The sequence below is a fragment of the Anomaloglossus baeobatrachus genome, chromosome 2, assembly GCF_048569485.1.
Source record: "Anomaloglossus baeobatrachus isolate aAnoBae1 chromosome 2, aAnoBae1.hap1, whole genome shotgun sequence".
In the NCBI taxonomy this organism is placed as follows: domain Eukaryota; kingdom Metazoa; phylum Chordata; class Amphibia; order Anura; family Aromobatidae; genus Anomaloglossus; species Anomaloglossus baeobatrachus.
Window position 1 is genome coordinate 699,466,984 of NC_134354.1, and position 27,791 is coordinate 699,494,774.

Here is a 27,791-nt window from a genome sequence, read left to right on the forward strand (position 1 = left end):
GCGGTCAAAATGGGTAAGCACTTGCTATGCATCTACTATGTATGATGTGTGATGCTGGAGATTGTCACTCCATGCAGTGAATGCACTGTGCAGTATATATTATGTGATTGGGGTTCTTTTTATTTGGAATCCCATTGTTCTTGCTAAAATAATTGTATTTGCTGCATGCAGTGATCTCTGCAGCACCCACCTTTAATACTTTCTGCACTTTGTGCAGTGATTCCCTGTTTTGACCTGCATTTAACATATCTATATCTGGAACACCCTGCTCCCTAATTTATACTATTATTACCTTACTATTGTCTTGTGATTTTTTTGGTGTAAAATTTTAATCTTTGTTTAAAATAAAGAATTTTGATATTTTACCAAAAACTGGACTTTTCCTGGAGTTTTGTTATACTCTAATTGATTCTATGGGTCATGAATTTCCCTATATGTCCTCCTGTTTAAATAATTATAGTGCTGGGACAGACCTTTAAATTTGATAATGAATGTGATCCTAAGTGTCCTATCTTGTTTTATTATAATAATAATAAATATTAAAATTTATATAGCGCTATTAATTCCATAGCACTTTACATACAATGGCAACACTGTCCCTATTGGGGCTCACAATCTAAGGTCCCTAACTGTATGTTTTTGGAGTGTGGGAGGAAACCGAAGTACCCGGAGGAAACACACGCAAACACGGGGAGAACATACAAACTCCTTGCAGATGTTGTCCTTGGTGGGATTTGAACCCAGGACCCCAGCGCTGCAACATTATCTGCCTGTGAGATGGAGGCTGAAGCTGCGAGTAACCTGCAGAAGTGTCCGTTATAAATCACACAGAGCTCTGCAGTGAGAGCAGAGAGCGGCCATCAGACATCACACTGGTAACACCCCTTTTATTTAAAATAATCTCTGGAGGCGGAGTTATCTTCCAGGCAGCGTCCGCCCCATAGCCTGGAAGAGCTCATTATATAAAGTGATAAAAGATGATATTTCAACAAGGCATCTGATATGAGGCATAACGTTATGGCATTTTTTAGCCTTCTATAACCTGTATGCCCATCTTAACAGTTTAAAAAAAAAGGTCAAAATGGTGACAAATTCCCTTTAAAAATGAACTTACTTTGCAGGAAAACTTCTTTATCGATTTCCTGTGGCGAATCTTGGCAGTAGATGTTCAGTTTTTCTGCAATGCTACTGGAGGGGGATTTATGCATGACACGGGGTTCATTTAAATCATACAGCTGATTGGGAAGGACGGTCTTATATACTACAATCCTGAAAACCCTAGAACTAAATAAAAAGTTTCTCTGATTTAAAACTTCTTGTTACCATTTACAAGCGTTACCCATCACAGGGGGGGAAAAAAAAAAAAAAAAAAAAAAAACACACAACAAAACCCAGAGTATATGGGCTCGAAATTTGGAAGTATACAACCCAGGGCTGTGGAGTCGGAGTTGGAGCTCATTTTGGTGAAGTCGGGGTCGGTATAAAATGCACCGACTCAGACTCCTAAAATAAATAATAAATTGGGGACAGTAGTGCAAGGCAGAATGTGCTGAATATTTTACTAAATAATAACATTTAATATAATGCTTATATTTAAGTGAAAAATGTATTGTAGTACAATGTGAACATCAGACATTTAATTATTTTTATGATACAATAATCAAGATATTTAGACAGAACATAAAATATATTTATTGGAATACAACTCCAGAACACAAAAAACTAATAAATTGTAAATATGTAATACAATATGTAAAGTATATAGATAGATATATATATATATATATATATATATATATATATATATATATATATATATATATATATATATATATAGATAGATAGATAGATAATTTATATATTATATATATATATATATATATATATAATATATAAATAATCTATCTATCTATCTATCTATATATATATATATATATATATATATAGATAGATAGATTATTTATATATTATATATATATATATATATAATATATAAATAATCTATCTATCTATATATATATATATATATATATATATATATATATATATATATATATATATATATAGATAGATAGATCTATATATCTATCTATCTATATATATCTCTCTCTCTATCTTGATTATTGCATCAAAAATTATTAAATGTCTGATGTTCACATACACATGTTCATGTATTACAATGAATTTTTCACCGAACTATAAGCAATATATGTAGGAGTCGGAGCAAGAGAAATTGAGGAGTCGGAGTCGAAGGTTTGGTTTACCGACTCCACAGCCCTGATACAACCTATATATTTAGTAACAAAAATCATTCCTGGAGCTTTCCAGGTCCTCCAGAGAAATGGGACCCTCTTTTAAAGGGAAATCATCATGATAAAATGCAAATATTGTTTATATCATTTTATGTGCTGTGATTTCCATTTTTTTTTTTTTTATTGAATACAAAGATTAGAATATCCATGGGGCAATTTAGGACTCATACGTGCTATTCTTTATAGAGGTCTTTTCAGAAGTCTCATAACAAGCAGGATAATAGCTGTGTATAGAGGTGCTACCCGTTAACACAAGATCCACCTATCACAATAGCTGATGTCACAGCTGACTGGTTCCCCCTCCCTTCAATGACCTTTGCAGCACACGCTCATTGGATGCTTAAATACAAAAGAAAGGGTCAGAGTCAGTCTATTGCTGCCAATGTACATGTGAAAGAATAGGAAGTAGGAGACTAGAACAGCCCCAGGGGCCAGTGTGAAAGTTGCAAGATTTCCCTAAGGCTTTCACACTTCTGTCTTTTTGCATCAGTCACAATCCTCTGCCTTGAGGAATTACGGTATCCTGCAAAATATTTTGCAGGAATTAGTTTTTCCCCATAGACTCCTATTAGCAACGGATTGTGACTGATGGCCCTGCGTTGCATCCGCTGCATGACGGATCAATTGTTTACTGACTGACCGTCAGGCGGGAGCAACGCTGAATGTAATGTTTGTGTGCGACGGATCGTTTTTTTTCCTGTACACAGGAACAAAACCATGATGGACTGTAAATTCAGTTCCAGTGGCCGGAACGATCAGCTGATCGCATGGCTGCCGGCTTTTGACAGCGATCAGCTGATCGTTCTCTCTCGCTTTTATACTCAAATCATTTCACCAATGGAATCCGCTTTCTCATGACAATCAATTCCATTTCTTCTCACCCGTTGTACAACGCATCAGTCACAAGCGTCAAACAACACAGGTGACTGATGCAAACCCCCCCCCCCCAAAAAGCAGAAATGTGAACATAGCCTAATAGGTGATCTATAAAAAAAAAAGTGAGATTTTGAAACTGAACAACCCCATTTAAAAGACTTAAAACAAAAAAAAATGCACATTTTTATTTTTATTTTTTTTTCACAGACTGAAGTAAACAATGATATAAAATAGGACATTAAGGCGCACACTCCTGATCATTTTCCACACACTGCTTGTGAAGGGTTGCCACCCCTTGTACCTGGCACAGCTATGTGAGAGCTCGGAGGGTAGTCTCATCCACAGTGAACTCCTGGGCCTGGGGATCGACAAAAGGGCCAATCAGCCAAGTGTAACATCGGCCCCGATTAGCACAATCACAGCCTGTGCACGACTGTCTCTTCCCAAGTGGATGACTGGTGGAGGAGGGGGGTATTGAGCACACAGCTTATAAAAAGGTGCAGACTGAACACGTTATATGGCAGCCAGTGCGCGCGAATCCAGATCCATAGAACCAACTGTCAAGTAATAACTGGGATGAAATCTGGCTGTCGTCTGGTGCACAATGTGCTTCACCCTCCAGGGGCGGCTCCGTTCAGGACCGGCTGCTTGTGAGGAATGATTTAGGCCAAGTCTTATAACAGGTCTTTAACAAAAGGGAACATATTACTATGTTGCTGGGCTGTCCAGTCACTTATTCTTCAGACCACTGGCCACTTGAGGCGTGGCCATTCACCCTGTTGGCCCCATTGCTGGATGTGCTATGGACTGATTTCGTGCCATTTAATGATGTATCTTCCTCTTCTGAGCTGCTTTCTATATCACTGCGTTCATCTTTCAGTGCCTGGCAAGAAAATAAATCATTAATAGAGAATTACAGACATACAGAGGTTTATACACGCTACAAAAGGTAAGAAAATGAATCAGATTAGCGGTAGCGAGAAGCTCCAACTACAGAGAAAACCGTTCCCTCCACATTCGGGACGGCGAGGCCAAGAAAGCATTAGTGCTGGGGTGTCAGTGGGACAAAGGCAACATTCTGCTCCCTCCATAGAGCGGGGCAAAAACACTTTTGATCCGGCCATCACATATAGGGCGTTCGCGCTCAATGATGCCGTCAGATTACCAGTCTGTGCTGAAAAACATCTTGCACCCCTTGGCGAAGATATAGGAGGTTTTATATAAAATACAAAAACAACATCTCTGCTACAAAATACATATATTGCTTTTTATTAAAGGGTTGTCAGCCTATCAGCCATATTGCAGCCAGCAGAGCAGCTGATCGGCCCGGAGCCTGGCCCCTTGCATTGATCGAGAAGTTCTCTTTTCTGGTATAGAGGGGTGTCCAGAATAGGGGACCACGGACGTATGTCCTAGTAAGGCACATATATGTAAAAAGTGTTAAAATACTGAGTGCCGTTTAGACCTGGCTTCTGCAGTCTTTCAGAAAACAACATGTAGGCAACAAATCAGGATACTCATTTATACTGCGTTCCTGACAATGAGTTTTTGTTAAGGTTTTGACGCTGCGTATTTTCACTGCTTCAAAAACAGTGTCTTAGGCTATGTGCGCACTAGAAAGTGCCTTTCTTAAGAAAAAAACGGACCCCCTTAAAAAATCCCACACCCGCGGTAAAAAAAACGAACCAAAACTGCAACGAAATCCGCATGCGGTTTTGCCACAGATTTACCACGGATTTTACACAAGTTGGTCCCTGCAGCTTTTTACCATTATCTATGGCAAAAACCACAGGTACTTGCGGAAATGAAGTGACATGCTAATTAATTCCGCTGCGGAAAATCCGCGAGTTTTAAAAAAAACACTGTGCGCACAGCATTTTTTTTTTTTAAACCCATAGAATTTGCTGGGGAATGACTGCAGCAATGTTAAGACATTTTCTGCAGCAAATCCGCAGCGTGCGCACAGGGCCTTCAAAGGTTCAGCAAAGTGGATGGGATTTATAGAAGTCTGCTGCACACTGTGCTTCGTGCGTAAGCTCCTCCCCGATGCACGTTTCAGTTCCACAGCATGTCTTTCTCTCTTGCCGATATGCGGTTTTATGTGCAGATTTTCCCTATAGACTTGAATCAGATGCAGAAAAAAAATTGCAGGTACAAAACACAAGTATATTAAGTTTTCAAATAAAAACAAAAAAAAAAACCGCACCAAAAAAAAAAAAAAACAAAACCCAGATTCAATCCCTAAAATCACGTATGGAGAGGTAACCATGCTTCAAACTGGGGTGCTCAACCCTCTGAAAAGGGGAAAAAATGAAGATGGCACTCACCTTAGTTTAAAATCCTGTTTATTTTTCTTCAAAACATTAAAAGCTGTGCAGGTGAATGGGAGGACACAGGAGCACGTGTGGACAAAAGTCAGACGTGCTCCCGTGTCCTCCCTTTCATCTGTCTGGCTTTTAAGGTGTTGTAGAAAAATAAAACAGAATTTTGAACTAATCTGCAACATAAAAAACTATGCCAAAGATTGTGGGAACGTAGCCCAAATCAGCAGTACTACAAAAGAGAAGAGGGCTGTGTGTGCCCACTGCCCAGATTAAAGCCCAGCTGTCAATATTACACAAGTGCTGTGTAATCTCCTGCCTCTATTTACACAACTCAATTTAAGTCTATGGAATTGATGATCACATTGAAGTGATTACATCATGTCCATGTCTATCTGCTGATTTCTAGACAGACTATACAGTGGTCCAGTACTAAACATGGCCGCTGATGGTGGGGCATATGGTCAAGGCAGATCCACGTCCATTAGAGTGAGACCGCACTTTGCGTTTCAGCTGCTTTTTAGGTCCGTTTTGAGAAGCACACCTTTTTCATGCCAAAAGGCATGCGTTTTGATTTTCCAGCAAAGTCTATGGAAAACGGTGATTTTCAGACCGCACTTTGCGTTTCTAAACGCTGCGTTTAATTTGCATATTTTTTGGCAAAAATCATGCGTTCAAAGAAGCAGCATGTCTGTTTTTGCCATTTTGGGTGCGTTTTGGTAACATTGAAGTCAATGAGAAATGGGCAAAAACAAGATTCCTTCAAATTCCTGCATTTTACCTGCTTTTTCAGTGCAGAAAACATGCGTTTTGGACATCAAAATAATGATTTGATATGTCCCTTTACACACAAAAACAAAAATCCGACAATTAAATTTATGAAAAATATGCTTTTATTGCTATATTTCCGATAAAATGTATATTACCGCTATAATTTTATGAATTATATCTATTTCCATTATTTTTCCCATTAATAGGATTTTTTCTTTTTTCTCTTTTTTCATTCTTTTTGACTGTTTAAACTTTATTAGGCAGTGTCTTGATGTTCAAAACGCATCTGTCAAAACGCAGGTGAAAACGCATGTAAAAAGTGCTGAAAACGCATCGAAAACGCGGTAAATACACATGCGTTTTCAGCGCTAAAATTCAGAAAAAGGCAACTTTGGTCAAATCAATTAAGCCCAAAAGGTGCGTTTTGAACTGCAAGTAGGTGAACGCAAAGTGCGTTCTTAGCCTTAAAAACTACGCAGAGGAAACTAAATGCATCTAGTGTTTCATGGGGGCTGCAGATCAGATGCCCCTCCATGACTTGAATATCCTGAGGTTTATACAGAAAAGTGTTTCTAAAGGGAGTGGCACTTGGCAAATTAAGACATTGGAGTTGCTCGAATATACAAGGGCGAACAATGCAGATTCCAGCCCTTACATTTAGCAGATTTCAGAAATTTAACCCTTCCCACACCACAGCTGTGTACATTGTCCATTGACAGTGAGCTGCTTATCAGAGGAGGGGTCGTGGTTAGACCACTTACAGCTAATCCCAGAAAGGATAATGTCCTAGTGATAAAACCTTTATTGTAAGTAACCAGCACACAGCTTAATAAATGACCACTAAAGTCTGTGTTTCAGCCCCTCTCTCTAGGTTACATGTTAAAAACCTGCTGACAGGTTTCCTTTAATTCACAATGAAAAATATATTTAGTCTGGCCGCCATTTTGTTTCAGCTGTTAATGGTATTTAGAGAGATGCTTTACAGCAGCCAGACAGACCATAGCAAGCTGCAGTCTGTAGAGAAAGCGGAGGGGCTGAGGACAAGCCCACTTATTTAGCTTCATGAAACGGGTAAGGATACGTACCTTAGGCTTAGATTTCTCATGCGGTGTTCCACTCATACGATCATACATTGCTGTCTGCGTGAAAGATATTGTGCAATTACCTCTTGGGAGAGGCTTTTTATAGGAAATTAGTCACCAGGTTTTTACTCCATGTGAGAGCAGCATAATAATATAGGGGCACAGACAACAGTTCCAGTGATGTGTTACTTGCTAGGCAGCTTCCTGCAGTTTTAAATCAGCTGCAAATCTCTCGGTTCTTTGTATAACCTTTTGTATACCACTGATTGGCAGCTTCTTGCCTATGCATAGTATATACAGAATGCTGCTAATCAGTGGTGGGGCTAGAGCTATACAGAGCTCATGAATATGGAGGACATCCTGGCAGCAGGTTTACTAGACCTCTAGTGATAATCTACAGAAGATAAAACAGTGAGTTTTAATCAAAACTAAAGAAAGCAGCATATTAAGTGACAACGCTGGAATCGGGGTCTCTGTCTCTCTCTAAATTAAACCTAGTGATAGACATCTTTTAAAGACATGCACTCATACACGAAGGAAAAGTGCTCACTGACTTGAGTGTTGTGGGCATGCTTGGTGGCTTGGTGCACAGGTCACTGTGCAGGGAGCTGGAAGAGGAGAGTTGTGACCACCCACTGTTGACACACGTACGTTACACATACATATATATATATATATATATATATATATATATATATATATACACACACACACACACACACACACACACAGTGGGTACAGAAAGTATTCAGACCCCTCTAAAATTTTTCACTGTTTTATTGCAGCCATTTGGTAAATTCAAAAAAGTTCATTTTTTTTCTCATTAATGTACACTCTGCACCCCATCTTGACAGAAAAAAACAAAATGTAGAAATTTTTGCAAATTTATTAAACAAGAAAAACTGAAATATCACTGTCAGAAGTATTCAGACCCTCTGAGCTAGTACAGCCAGTCTTCTTGGGAATGATGCAGTAAGTTTTTCACACCTGGATTTGGGGGATCTTCTGCCATTTTTCCTTGCAGATTCTCTCCAGTTCCGTCAGGTTGGATGGTGAACAGATATTTTCAGATCTGTCAATTGGGTTTAGGTCAGGGCTCTGGCTTGGGCCAGTCAAGAATGGTGACAGAGTTGCTCAGTATGAGTAGAAGCACCCCCCTTTTGATCTAGTATAGCCATGAGTCATCTTGGGAATGATGCAACAAGTTTTTACACCTGGATTTGGGGATCCTCTGCCATTCTTCCTTACAGATCCATTCCAGTTCTGTCAGGTTGGATGGTGAATGTTGGTAGACAGCCATTTAGAGGTCTCTCCAGCGATGCTTAATTGGGTTTAGGTCAAGGCTCTTTCTGGGTCAGTCAAGAATGGTCGCAAAGTTGTTCTGAAGCCACTCATTTAGTGATTTTAGCTGGGTGCTTAGGGTCAGTTTCTTGTAGGAAGGTGAACCTTCGACCAAGTCTGAGGTCCAGAGCACTCTGGAAGAGGTTTTCTTCCAGGACATCTCTGCACTTTGTCACATTCATCTTTCCTTCAATTGCAACCAGTTGTCCTGTCCCTGCAGCTGAAAAACACCCCATCATGATGCTGCCACCACCATGTTTCACTGTTGGGATTGTATTGGGCAGGTGATAATATTTATTCATTTATATAGCGCTATTAATTCCAGAGTGCTTTACATACATTGGCAGCACTGTCCCCATTGGGGCTCACAATCTAGAGTCCCTATCTGTAGGTCTTTGGAGTGTGGGAGGAAACCGGAGTACCTGGAGGAAACCCACGCAAACATGTGGAGAACATACAAACTCTTTGCAGATGTTGTCCTTGGTGGGATTTTAACCCAGAACCCCAGCACTGCAAGGCTGCAGTACTAACCACTGAGCCACCGTGCCCGCCCGTCATGAACAGTGCCTGGTTTTCGCCACACATACCGCTTAGAATGGTCACCAAAAAGTCCTATCTTCGGCTCATCAGACCAGACAACCTTATTTCTCATAGTCTGGGAGTCCTGCATGTGTTTTTTTGCAAACTCTATGCGGGCTTTCATATGTCTTGCACTGAGGAGAGGCTTCCGTCTGCCACTCTGCCATAAAGGCCCAACTGGTGGAGGTCTGCAGTGATAGTTTACTTTGTGGAACTTTCTCCCATTTCCCTACTGATCTTGGGATTCTTCTTTACCTCTTTCACCAAGGCTCTTTTCTATGATTGCACAATTTGGCTGGATGGCCAGGTCTAGGAAGAGTTCTGCTGGTCCCAAACTTTTTCCATTTAAGGATTATGGAGGCCACTGTGCTCTTAGGAACCTTGGCCAGATCTGTGCCTTGCCACAATTCTGTCTGAGCTCCTTGGGCAGTTTCTTTGACCTTATGATTCTCATTTAGTCTGACATGCACTGTGACCTGTGAGGTCTTATATAGACAGGTGTGTGTCTTTCCAAATCAAGTCCCATCAGTTTAATTAAACACAGATGGACTCCAATGAAGGAGTAGAACCATCTCAAGAAGGATCACAAGGAAATGGACAGCATGTGACTTACATATGAGTGTCTGAGCAAAGGGTCTGAATACTTATGACCATGTGATAGCTCAGTTTTCTTGTTTATTAAATTTGCAAAAACTTCTACATTTCTGGGGGTTTTTTTCTGTCAAGATGGGGTGCAGAGTGTACATTAATGATAAATATAATTAGTGTCTCATCAGCGGGTGGTCACAGCTTATCCTTGATGTGGTTATGATAAGATGACTGCCGAGAAGTGGTCCATACAGAACAGTAAGTGTCAGCCTAATTGTGAGGCTCGGTGGCCAAAAGGGAAAAATTACAACATTTCAGATCAAAAACAAACAAAAATTCTTAAATATATTGCACTCTTGAATAAAATGTTTTACCATCTTTATGTAAGCAAATCGGACATTTTATGGTGGCCTTTTTGTTTTCTTTGGACAGACAAGTATCAAACAATACATTTTACACAGGGTTTTTTTTTTGTCTAATGGAGGAAAATGCTACCAGGAATCTGCCTGTATTAGGCACTTGTATGCAAAAAGATGAAACGCCAGTGGAGCAGCCGATGGGTCTCATTTTCCCTGATCTCCTTGGAATCCATAGGTCATCTCACTGGTTCCCATTGAACAAGGGTCGCCCTACAACAGCTCTTCACTGTGACATGAATGCACAATCGGGACTGTTAATACTGGTGTCAGGGTTTTTCTAAAAAAAGAGGATTTTCTGGACCAGTAATCCTTATAGGCGAAAAGCCTGGGTGCCACAAGGTGACAGTGTGAGCCACCACAGCTTTCACTGTGCTCAATTACCACCACTTCTGGCAAATGGCACAAGAAGCCACTCAGATTACCATTCTTTTATATATATTTTTTTTTTTATAAATACTTTTATATTCAACCAGATGGTCAAATCGATGACCTACATGAGACACGAAGTGCAGTGAAAGCCACCAACAATAATTTATATATATATATATATATATATATATATATATATATATATATATATATATATATATATATATCCCACAGGAAACTAGCAATACTCATAGCCATTAGCTCACACTCACAAAAAGGCACACATTGCATGCAAAGTCTGGCAAAGCGCGTTCATTGAGTAGCAAATATTTTACTTCTCTACAGCTTATTGTGATTGGATCTACATGGCCGAAACCTAAAAATACAGCGTGTCCACAGCCATTAACTTGAGAACGGCGGCAGCTATAGGCATAGAAGTGGTGTCTAGGTATAGTAAAGTAGCCATGCGCTACACAATGAAACCACCTATAGCGCCACCTGGTGGAAAACAACAGAGTTAGCATTTTTATCTCGAAAACAGAACAAGAGAGAAAAAAAGTGAAATAAAAAATTGTAGGACATCAATTCAATATGAATCGACACCATGCATACAGAAATGCTATGATTAGGAGGTGTAAAACTCAAGGCTGCGGACGTGAAGCGATACCTCATGGAGACCTTCCTACAAGTCATTGGGTATGGTGGCTGCATGGAGTGGCCTCCACTCTTACCTGATCCCATGGGATTTCTTTCTGTGAGGTCACATCACACAGCAGGTGTATGCGACCCCTCCACCAACATTGCAGGACCTATGACGTATCACAGATGCTTGTGCAAACGTGTCACCTACCGTATTGCCCAACGTGCAGCAAGATACAGTATGCTGTCCAGAGTCCAGATGTGCATTGCAGCTGACGGTGGCCATTTTGAGCATCAAAGTTAAATGAGCGCCATACACATGACCAACATTATGTTTTCTTTTGGGGAAGGCGGGGGGGGGGGGGGGGGGGGGGTTGTCATGGGTTTCATATCATAGCATTTCTGTATGTAAGGTGTCGATTCGTATTTAATTGATGATGCCCTACAATTTAATTCACTTTTTTTTCCCTCTCTCTCGTTCGAGATAAAAATGCTGTTTTCATTGCATAGCACATGGCTACTTTACTATACCTAGACACCACTTCTGGGCCTATAGCTGCCGCCGTTCTCAAGTTAATGGCGGTGGACAGGATATGGGTGGACACGCTGTATAGTAAACAATGTAATAATTGTGATATCTTTTGTACATAATTTACTTAAAAGGAGGTGTTCAAGTTATTACATTGCTTTAAATTAGTATGAAAACGAGCAAGTTTGTAATTGACTTGTTGTTTTTGGCATTCTCTAATGAAAGCTTTTATCTTACACAGTGTACAGCTGGATTCCATGGAGCTTGACCACCAGAGATTGTCCAGGCCCAGGGTAAGCAGTAGTTACTTTACAGGAGAGGGGTTAACTTAACATACCAGTCAGATCTCTCCAGCCCAATGATGTCTATACATCAGTTAGCTGCTCACCTCCCTCACAGCTGCTAATCAAGTGGTTATCACAATTCCTAGCAGTTAGCATCAGGGCTCTCACTGTCCCTGTTCAGAGCAGTGTGCTTATTCAAATGCCCTGTTATTTCTACATGAAAATACAGTGATAACAATGGAGACTCCAGAACAAAGCACTGATAGCTGAATGTGTTATAGCAGAACTTGTGCTGAGCTTTATAGTTCTACTAATACTACAGCTCTGCTGATCACCACAACTGTCAAATAAGGCTAGGGCCCCACTTTGCGTTTGTGTTGCTTTTTAGGTCCGTTTTGAGAAGCACCTTTTTCATGCCAAAAGGCATGCGTTTTGATTTACCAGCAAAGTCAATGGAAAATGGTGATTTTCAGACCGCACTTTGCGTTTCTAAACGCTGCGTTTAATTTGCATATTTTGTGGCAAAAACCATGCGTTCAAAGAAGCAGCATGTCAATTGTTTTTGCCATTTTGGGTGCGTTTTGCTAACATTGAAGTCAATGAGAAATGGCAAAAACCAAGATTCCAGCAAATTCCTGCGTTTTACCTGCTTTTCCAGTGCAGAAAACATGAGTTTTGGACTTCAAAATAATGATTCATATGTCCCTTTACACACACAAAATCCGACAATTAAAAATAAGATTTTTAATAAATTATTGCAATTTTTCCATTAAATATCATATTACCGCTATAATTTCATTATATTAATCTATTTTCATCATTTTTTTCAAAAATATAGGATTCTTTCTTTTTCTCCAATTTTTTCATTGAGTTTTTCATTGAGTTTGACCATTTAAACTTTAGCAGTGTCATGATGTTCAAAACGCATCAAAACGCAGGTAGAAAAGCATGCAAAAAGCGCTGAAAACGCATCAAAAACGCGGTAAATACGCATGCGTTTTCAGCGCTAAATTTCTGAAAAAGACAACTTTGGTCACATCAATTAAGCCCAAAACGTGCGTTCTGAACTGCAAGTAGGACGATGCAAAGGGGGGCCCTAGCCTAAGGACAAAGATCCCACCCTAAGAGAAACCAGGAAATCGGGAGACTGCAAAGATTTGGGTTGCTCAAGTGACAACATGAGCGTCTAACCATCCACCATGATTACATATTTATTTAGTAAAATAGCGCTCAAGCTTTTTTTGTTATTCCTCCTGACAATAGTCCTTCAATATAAATAGAAAGAAAAAAATCAACTGAATATTAGTTGATCTCATGGTAAACCCATGGGAATTACATGTCTATTTTTTCTGAAGGAGGTTGACATCGCGGTTACTAGAACTGCCTGTATGATGAAACTGTTCTCCAAAGGAGGAAGACAGATGCTCCTATCACAGATAATGATTACACCGCTCCTGTCACATAATTATAATGGAGAGCACATGTCAGTCTCCCTGACTGTAGAGTTCTAATGTACCATATTTGCTCATTTAGGAGAATATAAAAAAACAAAATATATTTACAGTTACTGGCGCCACACTTGGTCATATGATGCTGTATTAATGCCACACAATTTAAAGCAAAGTATAGAGGAATAGAAGAACTATAACTCCAGGAATCAAGATGGAGGCTGAACTGTATGGATGCAAGTATAAGGGCCCCTTCACATTGCGTTATTACCTACGTTCACTGGTCCCGGTCGGAGCTTCTGTCCACACCCCCCCCCCTTGCAAAATGATTTTCGAACACATGCGCCAATGGGGCCATCCATTGACTATAATGGAGTAGGCGGAGTCACCGTGTGTCCAGTCTTGCACAATTTTCAGGGGCGTTTTCTGAAGGCGGACCCCCAGACAGTGTACTACGTCTGGGTGTCTGCCTACAGAAAGTGTATACGTCCGAAAACGGTGCAAGACATGGCACACGGTGACTCAGTCTGCTCTATAATAGACTATGGCTCTGTTGGCACATGCGTTCTAAACCAGTTTGGCGGGGGTGGGGGGTTCGGACCAAACCTATGACGGGACCAGTGAAAGTAGGTAATAACGTAATGTGAAAGCAGCCTAAGAGAAATGCAGCAAGAGAAAAATCAAGTGGAGGTGCACCGATTGGGGGTTAAAAAAAAAAAATAATTGGCCTTATAAAGTAATGAATAGCACTTGAAATGAGCTGCAAAATCAGACATATCCATGAACCTGATACTAATTTTCATTTTTTAATTGTGAAAACACTTCGCACCATATTTATGACCAATATGTCATTAGTAACATTTTTCCAGTTTCTAATTTTGAGAGAGCAGGGTAAGATTACGTTCATAACTTAGTACATGGCCACGTTGGTGATTCCAGTAAGTTAATAGGACGCGTATACAGTGGAACCTCGCTTAACTTGTTACCCAGTTAACGAGAATTTCGCTTAACAAGCAAAGCTTGCTGTAAATTTGTAACTCTGGTTACAAGCAAGCTTTGCTGTACGAGCGAAATCCTCACCGCACACACTTCTGGTTCCGTACATCCACCGCGCTCTAAGCCACTCTTGCAGTCCACACAAACACACACAAACAAAACACGCACGCACACATACAGTATTATGCTCACCTTACCTTCCGTTCCATCGCCGGCCTAATGGTACATCGCGACGAGGGAGGAATCCTCGTCGTGAACTACAAGATCCATGAGGCCGGCGATGGAACGGAAGGTAAGGTGAGCATAATACGTGTACCTTCCGTTCCATCGCCGGCCTCCTGGGTCCTGTAGTTCACCGGTATAGGCTGTGCATCAGCAACCATAGCGACGAAGCAGGAACTTCCTCTGCCACCGCTACTCAAAAGGCAACGCGCTGGCCAATCGGAGGCAACCGGCTCCTGCCTTTGAAGTCAGCGCTCTGGGTGCGGACGTTCCTCCCTCGTCGCAATGGTTACCCGATACACACGCTGTACCAGCGAACTGCAAGTCCCAGCAGACCGGCGATGGATTGGAAGGTAAGGTGAGCATAATGTGTGCGTGCGTGCGTGCTTGTGTGTGTTTGTTTTTGTGCATGTGTGGAATGACAATAGGGGACCAGGATGAGACGAATTGTCTGCATTGCAATTATTTCCTATGGGAAATCTTGCTTTGCTGAACAAGTAACTTGGTTAACAAGCACAGTCCCAGAACGGATTGTTCTCACTAACCAAGGTTACACTGTAGTTATCCATTCTGTTGACATTGTGCAGCCATACATCTGTGTGTATGTAGAAGGACAAAACTCAACCAGCAAGAATTACCAGACATTCAAGAACGCCAAAGTTCACCATGGACAGTAAACATTGTAAAACGTTTACAGCCATTTCCTAATCTGTGTGCCCCGTGCTTCAGAAGAAGCCGTCATGTGTATGTGCATGAGTGATACCACAATTTCTGGCCCTTTATTGTACATAAGTCACCAGTTTATTTCTCTGCATGTTCCACATTAATTTTTGGATGACCGAGCTAGCGGGTAGCCACTATGAATGCTACCATACACAGCACACGGAGGCATTCCCCTCTGTCTTTATAGTACATGTTCAAATGCAAGACATTACACAGTAATACTACTGTACGTAGGCTAGCTGCAATACCAGCTGTGGGGTGAGATAAAGCCGCAGCAAGTGCCCGAGTCTCATTCACTTTGCTACTCATCTCCCACACCCAAAATAGCTGGCAGATGGTCAGCAACACAGGCTGTTAGGGGTACTTTGCACGTTGCGACATCGTTACTGCGATATCGTCGGGGTCAAATAGAAAGGGACGCACATCCGGCGCCGGTAACGACGTTGTAACATGTAAAGCCTAGATGCACCGATAAACGATCGCAAAAGCATCGTGAATCGGTGATCTGTGTAGTGTCTGTCATTTTCATAATTTCGCTGCAGCGACAGGTATGATGTTGTTCCTCGTTCCTGCGGCAGCACACATCGCTGTGTATGAAGCCGCAGGAGCGAGGAACATCTACCTGCCTCCACCGGCTATGCGGAAGGAAGGAGGTGGGCGGGATGTCTAGGTCCCGCTCATCTCCGCCCCTCCGCTTCTATTGGCCGCCTGCCTGTGACATCAATGTGACGGCGGGTCGCCGGCCAGAGCAACGTCGCAGGGCAGGTAAGTGCGTGTGAAGCTGCCGTAGCGATAATGTTCGCTACGGCAGCTATCACAAGATATCGCATCTGCGACGGGGGGCGGGTACTATTGCGCTCGGCATCGCTACAAATCGGCTAGTGATGGTCGCAGCGTGCAAAGTACCCCTTAGGCTGTGTGTCCACGGGACAATGTACCCGTGGAAAACCTGCGAATTTATCTGGATTTTCTCGATAAATCCACAGGTTTTAGCAAGTACAGACACTCCCCATGTTATCATATTGGATTTGGGGAGTGTCTGTCCATGATGCGGTATGTGCGGCTGTGGAATATGCTGTGGAGCCTGCAGCCGCACATAACTGCATGTCAATTATCCATGCGGAAATATCTGTCCCGCCTCGCCACTAGGCAGATACAGGGCGGGACTTCCGCAGGTAAGTCGCACGAATGTCCGCAGGTTTACCGCAGATATTTCGCTGGAATCCCGCAGCAATGGATAGCTGCAAATTGCAAGGCGCTGCTGCGGGAAACCTGCGTATATATCTGCGTTCATTGTCCCATGGGCACATAGCCTAAGGGGTACTTTGCACACTACGACATCGCAAGCCGATGGTAGTGATGCCGAGCGCGATAGTCCCCGCCCCTGTCGCAGCTGCAATATCTTGTGATAGCTGCCGTAGCGAAAATTATCGCTATGGCAGCTTCACATGCACTTACCTGCCCTGCAAGGTCTCTCTGACCGGCGACCCGCCTCCTTCCTAAGGGGGGCGTGTCGTGCGGCGTCACAGCGACGTCACGGCAGGCGGCCAATAGAAGCAGGGGGGCGGAGATGAGCGGGACGTAAACATCCTGCCCACCTCCTTTCCTTCCTTCCTCATTGCAGCCGGGACGCAGGTAGGAGATGTTTCTCGCTCCTGCGGCTTCACACACAGCGATGTGTGCTGCCGCAGGAACGAGGAACTACATCGTAACATCGGTCCTTCCGAAATTATGGAAATGACCGACGCTACACCGATCATATGATTGACGCTTTTGCGCTCGTTAATCGTAGTAAAAACGATTCACATACTCAGATGTCGACAGCGACGCCGGATGTACGTCACTTTCGATTTGACCCCACCGACATCGCACCTGCAATGTCGTAGTGTGCAAAGTGCCCCTTAGAGTTTGAGCTCGAGAGGAAGAAGAATAATGAAGTTGAAAAAGAATCATATTTGATGAGATCTGCTGGAATGTCTCTTATAGTCCCGTGTAGCATTAGTAGAACTAGAATGCTCAGCACAACACCTGCTGTACCACATTCAGCCACCAGTGATTTGTCCCGAGTCTACACAGTTACCTCAAAATGGAAAAACAGTGATCACACGATAATGACCGCTCATCATGCACCTATAAACAGTTTTGTGAAAAAAAAAAAATCTAATCATGTGATTACAACATTACCGCAAACTGCATTATAAAAGTTTAAAATGTAAAAATATATAATAAGTAATGTGGAAGTATCAAAATAGCAGCCTCCAACCTTTTCACTCATGGCTACAATGCATTGATGCTCTGCCTTATTAACAGTATAGCTCTGGAGCGGGATGAAGTATTATAGTTTAGTTTGTAAGCATGAGATATGATGAGGAGGTGAAATGGCTGAATCACATGGATGGATTTTCTGGCAAACTTTCCATGCAAAGCTACAGGGCTAGAAGGACACAGGTCTGTCGAGATCAATCTTACTAAAATAATTATTTTCTAACTTTATAACCTTTAATTCCACCTGTTAAGGGATAAGCATATAGCTCATTTCTGAAACAGCATCTTCTATTACCTCTTCTAATAAATCAAACTATGGAGTGCTCTATTAGAATAGGTAATAAATAGAGGTACAGGAAAGGATTCTTTACAGTTAAAGCAAACTAGGGAGTGCTCTAACTGTAAAGAATCCTTTCCTGTACCTCTATTACCTCTTCTAATAGAGCACTCCATAGTTTGCTTTAACTGCAAAGAATCCTTTCCTGTATCTCTATTACCTCTTCTAATAGAGCACTCCATAGTTTGCTTTAACTGTAAAGAATCCTTTCCTGTATCTCTATTACTAGAGTTGAGCGAGTACCTAACTACTCGTACTCGCTATACTCCTAACGTATTCCGAATTCATTCCGAATAGCGTGTGCAATGCAAGTCAATGGGGAAAAACTCCCAAAGTAAAGAGTAACCCAAATACCATACTATTCGTGGGAGTAGTGCGGAATTGGGTTACTTGTTACATTGCGAGTATCAGACAGTCCTTATGAGTATATTGGGTACGACTAGTTAGGTACTCACTCAACTCTAATTATTACCTCTTCTAATAGAACACTCCATAGCTTGACTGCTTGAACTGTAAAGAACCTTTAAAGGTTTTTTCCAAAATATTTTTTTTCTAGCCTCATTATAAGGCTGTGTGCGTACGCCGAGTTTTGCGACAGACATTTTCTGCACCAAAACACACACCTTGTGGCAGACAAAATGCACCAAAAAAAAGCTGGTGTTTGTGTTATGCGTTTAGTGAAATCATTGGCTGGAAGGGCTTAAAAAAAAAACGCAAGAAAAAAAACGCACCAAGTCTTGACACGCTGCAGATTTTTTCTACACTCAAAACTGCAAGGGACAAAATAAGCAAGGTGCGTACAGCAATTCAGACTTCTCATTGACTTTGCTGGTATAAGGATAGACATGCAGATTTGGGTCACAAATTGCACCAAAAAAAAAAAGTATTGAAAACTGCATTGTGCGCACAAGGCCCAATAGAGACTTTCTATAAATTTAATAATCTGCATTCTGGACCCACTCTACTTCTACTCTACTTCTACTAAATACTTTTCAAAAAAGAAAAAACCTGTAGCCAAAAACTGGATCCCATATTTAAAATGAAGTTATAAAAGTTATTTGTCCAAGGTCCAGGAGATGACAACTACCCTGGTAAGCGATGGAGACCCCGGCACAGCAGGACATGGTCTGCCGAGTACCCAGGGAGCGTCTTGTGGATAATCCACCCATGTTACTAGAAGTTGTGAGCCCAGATTCATCAGGAAGCGCACAGCCACGATCACAATGCCAGGTCACCTTCATGAATTTGGGCTGCGGTGTTAGGTGATGATAAAGAGCATGCAGGATGTGAAGGAAAGGCAAGCAGGAGGGTGGAAACGGCACAGAGAAAACTTACAGGCAAAGGGTGACATTTTCCAGGTCCAACCTGACACAGAGAAAAACGAGGGAGAGAAAGAGTGAGGCAGGGAGTGCAAAGACATCAGACGCGCTCCTCCTAACAGGGTCACCTTGTCAGGACAGAGCGCAGTAGATAAGCAGTAGTCCCATCAGATTACAGAAAGTGAAAGGAGAGAAAGGCTAAACAGAAGGTACAGCCAACAGGAGAAGAGAGAGGAGTCCCGTTACACCCGTCCCCGGAGAATCCTGCTACATTCTGCACGCTACCTACCTTTCCCTTTGTCAGAGACTTGTACGCTATCCGAATTATGAGGCAAGACCAAATGACGTGCAGAACTTGTAGGATTAATAAGAGGCCATTAAACAGCCACCATGAGGGGTACGGCCCGATCAGCTCCCAGCTCTCGAACATCGTTGTATTCAGGATCCTGCAAAACACCACAATTCGGTAATAAGAGTTAAGATAAATGGGGTCGAAAAGTTCACACCGGAATAGACAACTTGATCATCAAGTGAGAAGCTCTCCAGGGGGAACGATCGCTGCATCGAGACGCACAAGAGGAGGAAATATAGAAAACACCCCCATAAGACGATGAAACAACAAGCTGACTAACGTCTCCGGAGCAGCCGCCCACGACTATTGCCCTGGTCAAATGACAAATCCGAATTACCCAGTTACTGGGCTTTTTCACTCTGCATAGAGTGAACAAGGCTCTGCAGCCTGGGTACGTACAGTTAAAAGGGGTTGTCCACTACTTTTACATTGATGGTCTATCCTTGGGAGAGGTCATCAATGTCTGATTGGCGGGGGTGCGGAGTGACTGGCCCCAGCCATTCAGCTGCCCTCGGTCCCAGCCACAAATGCTCAGTTCCGGAGCTGCGCCGTCTTCTGATAGCAGCGGTGGCCAGGTACTGCATTTATGCCTCTTATTGATGTGTATGGGAGGCATATGTGCAGTACTCTGCAGCTCCGGAACTGAGCATTTCTGGCTGCCTGCGGGATCGGGAGCAGTTGATCGGAGGGGGTGCGGTTGTCAGACCCCAGCCGATCAGACATTGATGACCTATGCTAAGGATAGACCATCAATGTAAAAATTAGACATGGACCATAAGCCATCAATGTTAAGGTAGTGGACAACCTCTTTAACCATTGTCAAATCAGTAGGTCTCAGTATCTATTACCCCAGAATGTCCAGTAGTGTGACGTATACTACAGAAAAGAATGTGTGAAGCAGGGTAATATTCTGACACTTATGGCCTTCACTATGCGAGTGTCACTATGTGGGTGCAACTGTTACAGTGTGATCGACAGCTCTGGTCTATGGCCGGCCGGATTGTGCTAAAAGAACACTTGCATTAGTGAAGATTTCTTTCACCCTACCGGTTAAAATATTTACATTTATCTTTAGTCTAGAATACTTCTTTATTGCCTATTAAAAAGGTTAAAGGGAACCATTCACCAGGATTTTCGTATATAACGTAAAGTCAGTGCTGTACTGGCGCTATCAGGCTGATTATCTACATACCATTAGTGGTCAGCTCGGATGTTTAGGCTTTTAAATCTAAGAAAGTGAAGTTTAAAAATTAGTCAGCTTTTTGATTAACAGTTTCATCGCAACAGATAATATCAGGGTGGGTTATGCACATGGATTCCCGCCCCCCTGCCGCCTGTTCCTCCCTCTCTGGCTCGATGCTAATTTTTCTATTCAGTAAGACGGTGTCTGATTTGGTGCCTGCGCATAGCGCTTACCTCCGGCGCCATCTTTCTGAAGCCCGCGTTACCCAGTTATTCTATTCTTCCGACTGAGAGGGCAGCGCATGCGCCCTCGCATCTTCTACTCTCTTGTGACCATGGGAGTGGGCACGGTCACAACAGAAGGGAGAACAGCTGATCGGAGGACACTGTGCCGCCCCAAGACACCTGCCAGCGCCAAGAAGACAGAAGAAAGAAGACCAGGATCGTGGAGGGGTGAGAGGGAGTAATAAAGATGGAGTCCCCAAGTGTGTCTGTGTATTTATTTCTAATAGTGTTTTTTTCTCTGTGTAGTGTCTTTTTTTTTTAACCCTTTATTGGAGATTCTTCAAACTTGGCCTGATAGTAAGAATCTCTGGCTTAATACCACCTGGTAAAACAAAGCTGGTATTAACCCCTTATTACCCAGCGTGCCACCCGGCACCAGGGCCGCAGGTGGAGTTGGATATAGCGCCAGAAGATGGCGCTTCTATGAAGGCGCCATTTTCTGGGGCTGCTGTGATTCACAGCAAGGGGGCCAGAAAGCTTGGGCCATTCTGCGCTGCGGAGTCCAGTCTCCAGCTGCCTAGTTGTACCTGGCTGGACACAAAAATACATCTTTTTATTTTTTCATGAAATGATTAAAATGGAATTCCCTATATTTTTGGTTCCCAGCTCGGTACAAATAGGCAGCTGAGGGTTGGAGTCAGCCCGTACCTACCTGCTATACCTGGTTAGCATACAAAAATATGACTCAGACGCCATCTTAATGAATAGTAAAAGCATAGATCCAGAGAGAGGGAGGAGCAGGCGGCGGGGTGGGGGGGGTGGGGGGGTTGGGGGCGGGAATCCAGATGAATAACCGCCTGGGTTATCTGCTCCGATACAATTGTCAATCAAGAAGCTGCTGAACTTCTAAACTTCACTTTCTTAGATTTGAAAGCTGACCACATCCGAGCTGACCACAAATGGTGTGTATATAATCTGCCTGATCGTGCCAGTACAGCACTGGCTGTAGCTTATATACGAAAATCCTGATGATTGGTTCCCTTTAATAACTGTTAGATCAGTGTATGTCCCACCACCGGGACCCCCTCGGATCTCCAAAAGACTTTGGTCTCCTATAGCATTGAATGGAGCATAAAAGTTATAAATGTGCCAAAGTCTACCAAATGTGCCAAATGATACCGAGGATGCTCAAAGACGAGCCAGCACTCAGCTGTCTTTCGGTGTCATACTTGGTCAAAAAAAAGCAGTAGGGCACATGCAAGACCGGTCATTCAGCTCAGCTTCTCCTGGCAGAAGTCTTGCCCGAACGGAGAATGGGAGTCACCTACTCTGGCCATCAGTGGGAAAGTCAAACAGTTACCACGTATCAAGTGATAAGAGAAAGCGATATTCCAGATGAAATATATCCATCTACTACAAAGAAAAAAAACACTTTGTTCACTAAACCTGGACAACCTCTACGTAGATAGAATGTGAGTAAATCTTTAAAAACAAACTTACCATGTTGGATAAACTACAAGTCGTGTGGTAACAAACATGAGTCCAAACATCATGAAGAAGCCATCACATATTCTCTGGTACTTTGCATAATTTGACATCTTTGCTGCCTTTTAGGAAAGGAGAAATAGTGTCACGTACTGGAATAATGGAGCATAGGAATTGGCATCATTAGTATAGTAAAGGAAATAGCTCATTTTTAGGACCCAGCCCCAATCTTTCCCATGGGCTGACTCTGGCATTGCAGCTCTAAGTGTATGTGCGCATGACGGATTTCCGCCTGGATCCCACCTGAAAAAGCTTTAAAAGCCATAAAAAGAATCTGAGGGTCATTTAACTGTTTTGGGCTACAAAAGCCATTTATTGGCTTAAAGAAGTGACTTAACCATTGTTTAGACGGCTTTTGTCTATAGCCCCCGGCATGCTAGCGATATCACTGAAATGTCACAGGTTTTGTGACGTATCAGCGACCTCGCCAGCGACGTCGCTGTGTGTGACACGTAGCAGCGAGCGGGCCCCTGCTGCGAGGTCGCTGATCGTTAAAAAACGATCAGGACCATTTTTTGCTCGTTGGTCTCCCATTGTGCAGCACACACCCTTGTGTTTGACTGCGGGAGACCAATGAGCACCGACTCGTGTAAGCAGCGTACGCTAGTAACCAGAGTAAATATTGGGTAACTAAGCAAAGCTCTTTGCTTGGTTACCCGATATTTACCGTGGTTACCAGCGTACGCCGCTTACAGGCGTCCAGCGCTGGCTCACTGCACACGTAGCCAGGGTAAATATCGGGTAACTAAGCAAAGCGCTTTGCTTAGTAACCCGATGTGTTCCCTAGCTGGCCATCTGTAAGCGGTGTACACTGGTAACCAGAAATATCGGGTAACCAAGCAAAGCGCTTTGCTTAGTTACCCGATATTTACCCTGGTTACCAAGCGCAGCATCGTTACACGAGTCGCTAGTGAGATCTGCCTGATTGACAGCTCACCAGCGACCATGTAGCAACGCACCAACGATCCCTGCCAGGTCGCATCGCTGGTGGGATCATTTGTGCGTCGCTACGTGTGACGGGACCCTAAGAGACGCTCAGAAGTTTGCATATGCAATTAAAAAGTTGCTCCATTGAGAAAAGGGCTGGACGTCAACGAAGAAGCTCCAGGAAATACACATCCAAAAGAAAAGAAGTCACGTGCACCTATTATGCTACAGCACAAATCTTATCTTACTCCAGGACAAGCAGACTAATGTAATGATACACTAGCTGTACGCTTAGTTGATGTGCACACCTCTAGCTTTCTATGTGCATTGCTTGTTTCCACTTCGAAGTATGTCACAAATACTTTACTCAGGATCTGAAGAAGTTTTCTGCCTCCATTAAACACCTATTATCCCCAGGAGAAGTGTAGAGAAAGGAAAAACAAATAACACTGTGCATTACTTACCCTCCCAGTGTCCAGAGCCGGGAGTCTCCGCTGCTGCCAACGCCTCTGATGTCTGTGGCTTTGACGTAATGTCAACTGTGCTGCAGCCAATCACTGTGCTCAGCGGCTCTACCAACACAGACGGCATGAGCCAATGAGCTCAGTGATCGGCTGCAGTGCTGAAAACATCAACACTGGCCAAACAAACTGACAGCAGAGGTAAAATGCAACAGTTTTTTTTTTTTTTTTTTTTTTTACATTTAAAGGGAATCTGTCACCAGGATTTTGCTCCCCCATCTGAGAGCAGCATAATGTAGAGGCAGAGGACCCGGATTACAGCAATGTGTCACTTACTGGGCTCCTTAGTGTAGTTTGATAAAACCACTGTTTAATCAGCAGTATATTATCATTAGAGGACTACTTGGCGAGCAGCCATGTAGTCCGGCATATTCACAAGTTCTGTATAAGGCTGTGGCAACAAGGGGATTACTGCGATCCCATCGCATGACACTTTGCTCTGCTGTGCTGCCAGCGTGAGCAGAGTGTCATGCGAGTGACACTGCGACTGAGGTCCGACTGTGCGAGCAGATCTCCGCTGCGAGGGGCGGGCCGACACTAAGGCCTAAGCCATACGGCGAGAAAAACAGTGCGAGTGGAGTGCGATAAAACATCGCATTCCCCTCGGACCAATTCTAGCCTGTGTGTCAGCGCACATGAGCGTTTTCTCAGCCCTAATCGGACCGAGAAAACAATCGCAGCATGTTGCGATTGTAATCCGAGACTTTTTCTCTCGCACCTATTCAAGTGAATGGGGGGGGGGGGGGGAAGAAAAAAAAAAAATAAATAAATAAATAAATAAATCGCACTGCACTCGCGATACACCGGTGTACTGCTAGTGCAGGGCGAGAATGGAAATAGCCGGCTACGCAGGAGAGAGGGAGAGAAATCCCTCCCACCCCTCCCGAGTGCCGGGCCGCCCCCCGCAGCTGAGGTCTGCTTGCACGAACGGACCTCAGTTGCAAGGACACACGCATGACACTCGGCTCTGCTGTACTGCCAGCACGAGCCGAGTGTCATGCAAGTGGATCGCAGTAGTCCCAGTTTGGCCCCAGCCCAAGGAGCAGAGGGAGGGATTTATCTCCCTCTCTCCTCCGTAGCCAGCTATTGCCATAATCGCTCTGCACTCGCGGTAGACCGGTGTACCGCGAGTGCAGTGCGATTTTTCTCTCGCCCCATTGACTTGAATGGGTGCGAGAGAAACCATGATCGCATTACAGTCTCAGCATGCTGCCATTGTTTTCTCGGTCCGATTAGGGCTGAGAACATAATCGCTCATGTGCGCTGATACACAGGCTAACATTGGTCCGAGTGGAATGCGATGTTTTATCACACTCCACTCGCACCGTTTTTAATCGCAGTGTGTCGGCCTAACTGCTAGATCTGCAGCAGAGAAAACATTGATTTTATCAAAATGACAGCAAACAGCTCAGTAAGTGACACATTGCTGGAATCAGGGTCTCGGTCTCTACATTATGCTGCTCTCAGATCAGGGAGCAAAAACCTGGTGACAGATTCCCTTTAACAGTGCCTGTGGACAATACGTTACTAAGAGCAGAAATCCTTTTTCAAGAACTAGAGATTCAATAAAACTTTGCATCTGTATAGAAATAATAATTATTATCATTAATGTTAACAGTAATTATTAATTATCAACAATATTAATAACAATGACATTACTATTATTGTTAAGATTAATAAAATAATTACATAATATATACAGGTCATGTTTCAGCAACATGGGGCCTTTTTCAAGCTAATTATTAGAACAGAAATCCATTATTTGTATGCAATTATTCTGAGAAAACCCATTAGGAGAGACACGAGCAGTAGACATTTTGCATGCAGTTTTACTATGAAAACTATTATTCCTACCTCCAGCAAGAAATCCGAAGCATCGTGCAGGCACATCACCAGCGTCCCCACACGGACCATGTTATTGACATAGGAAAACGATATGAGGCCAACAGTGGCCAAGTGATGAACAAACATAATTAAGAAGTCCTGTCAATTAAGCAAAAAAAAAAAAAAAAAATATTAGACATGGAAATCAAGTCTCACTGTATGGAAATATTTCAGATATCTAGTGATGGGGCAGACACAGGGTTTATAGTAAAGTGTTTGCCATTTGATCTTGGGTTATGGAATCCAAGATTTAGCAAAACCGTTACGGTCAGAAGCAATAAATGTGCAGAAAGGAAGACATTACCCTCATTGTGATACAATATAACAATTGTGAGCCATGTCCAGCGCACACCGGCCACACACAACTGCATAAAATAGGCTGCAGGTTCCCAGAGTGCACAAGATTCACTGATCTACACTAGATGCCTCTCCATAGAGTTTCCAACAGCCGCACTCTGCCATAGGCTAAGTTCACACTTCAGTTGTTTTGCATCAGTCACAATCAGTCGCCTTGAGGAATTACGGTATCCTGCAAAATATTTTGCAGGAATCCTGTTTTTCCCCATAGGCTTCTATTAGTGACGGATTGTGACTGATGATGCTGCGTTGCATCCGCTGCGTCGCGGTCAGTCGTTTTCTAACTGACCGCCGGGTGGGAGCAACGCACCATGTAACGTTTTTTGAGCAGCGCGATCCGTAGGATTTTGCTGCGCATGCGCTCTCTGGCTCCCTGCACACGTAACCAGGATACACATCGGGTAACCAAGCAATGCGCTTTGGTTAGTTACCCGATATTTACAGTGGTTACGGGTGCAGGGAGCCCACGCTAAGCTGGTATCCAAGATAAATATCGGGTAACCAAGCAAAAAGTGCTTTGCTTATACCCGATGTTTACCCTGGATACAGTGTGCAAGGAGGCAGACACTTCACCACTCTACTCCGCCCCCTCTCGCACTCCGCATGTGTACACACTCACTCGTCCCCAGCCCTGCAGTCCCTGCGCGGCATTGACGTTCACGGCTCCGCCCCCTCCCGCACTCCGCATGTAGACACACACACACACACACGTCCCCAGCCATGCAGACCGCGGCACTGACGTCCTCAGCTCCGCCCCCCGAACTCCGCCTCCCGCACACAACGGAGTCCGACAAAAATTCTTTTCTTTGTCACCGTTGTCATCCGTTGTACAACGCATCAGTCACATGCGTCAAGCAACGCATGTGACTGATGCAAAACAACGAATGTGTGAACTTAGCCATAGTTTGTCAGAATGACTGATTACAGACGGCTAAGGCTAAGTTCACATTTCCGTTGTTTTGTATCAGTCACATGTGTCGCTTGACGCATGTGACTGATGCGCTGTTCAACGCTGTACAACGGATGACAAAGAACAGAATTCTTTGTCGGATTCCGTTGTGTGCGGGGGGCGGAGTTCGGGGGGGTGGGGAGCCGAGCGGGGCCGTGGCACTGAGGACGTCAGTGCTGCAGGGACTGCAGGACAGGTGTGTGTGTGTGTGTGTGTGTGTGTGTGTGTGTGTGTGTGTGTGTGTGTATGTGTATGTGTGTGTGTGTACATGCTGAATGCGGGAGGGGGCGGAGCCGAGCGGGGGGCGGGGCCAGGCGCTGAGGATGTCAGTGGCAGTGCTGCGGTCTGCATGGCTGGGGACAGGTGAGTATGTGTGAGTGTGTGCATGTATGTATGCATGCATGCATGCATATGTGGAGTGCGGGAGCG

The 27,791-nt window shown here is 43.4% G+C and overlaps 1 protein-coding gene across 2 annotated transcripts in view; it reads right to left on the minus strand.

Annotated features, from left to right (window-relative positions):
* Positions 1-3,369: 3,369 nt before the first annotated feature.
* The window catches only part of CERS5 (ceramide synthase 5), an 81,474-nt gene continuing 57,052 nt past the window's right edge, over positions 3,370-27,791 (minus strand). Inside the window, exons 7-11 of one of the 2 annotated variants that reach the window (XM_075337260.1) lie at positions 26,027-26,155; positions 22,680-22,786; positions 19,710-19,866; positions 19,437-19,466; positions 3,370-4,071 (exon numbers count right to left, since the gene is read on the minus strand). In XM_075337260.1, coding sequence (XP_075193375.1) covers positions 3,922-4,071; positions 19,437-19,466; positions 19,710-19,866; positions 22,680-22,786; positions 26,027-26,155 — 573 coding nt within the window. In that variant the 3' untranslated portion in view covers positions 3,370-3,921. The remainder of the gene's footprint in view (positions 4,072-19,436; positions 19,467-19,709; positions 19,867-22,679; positions 22,787-26,026; positions 26,156-27,791) is intronic. The other variant, XM_075337261.1, reaches the window with a different exon arrangement.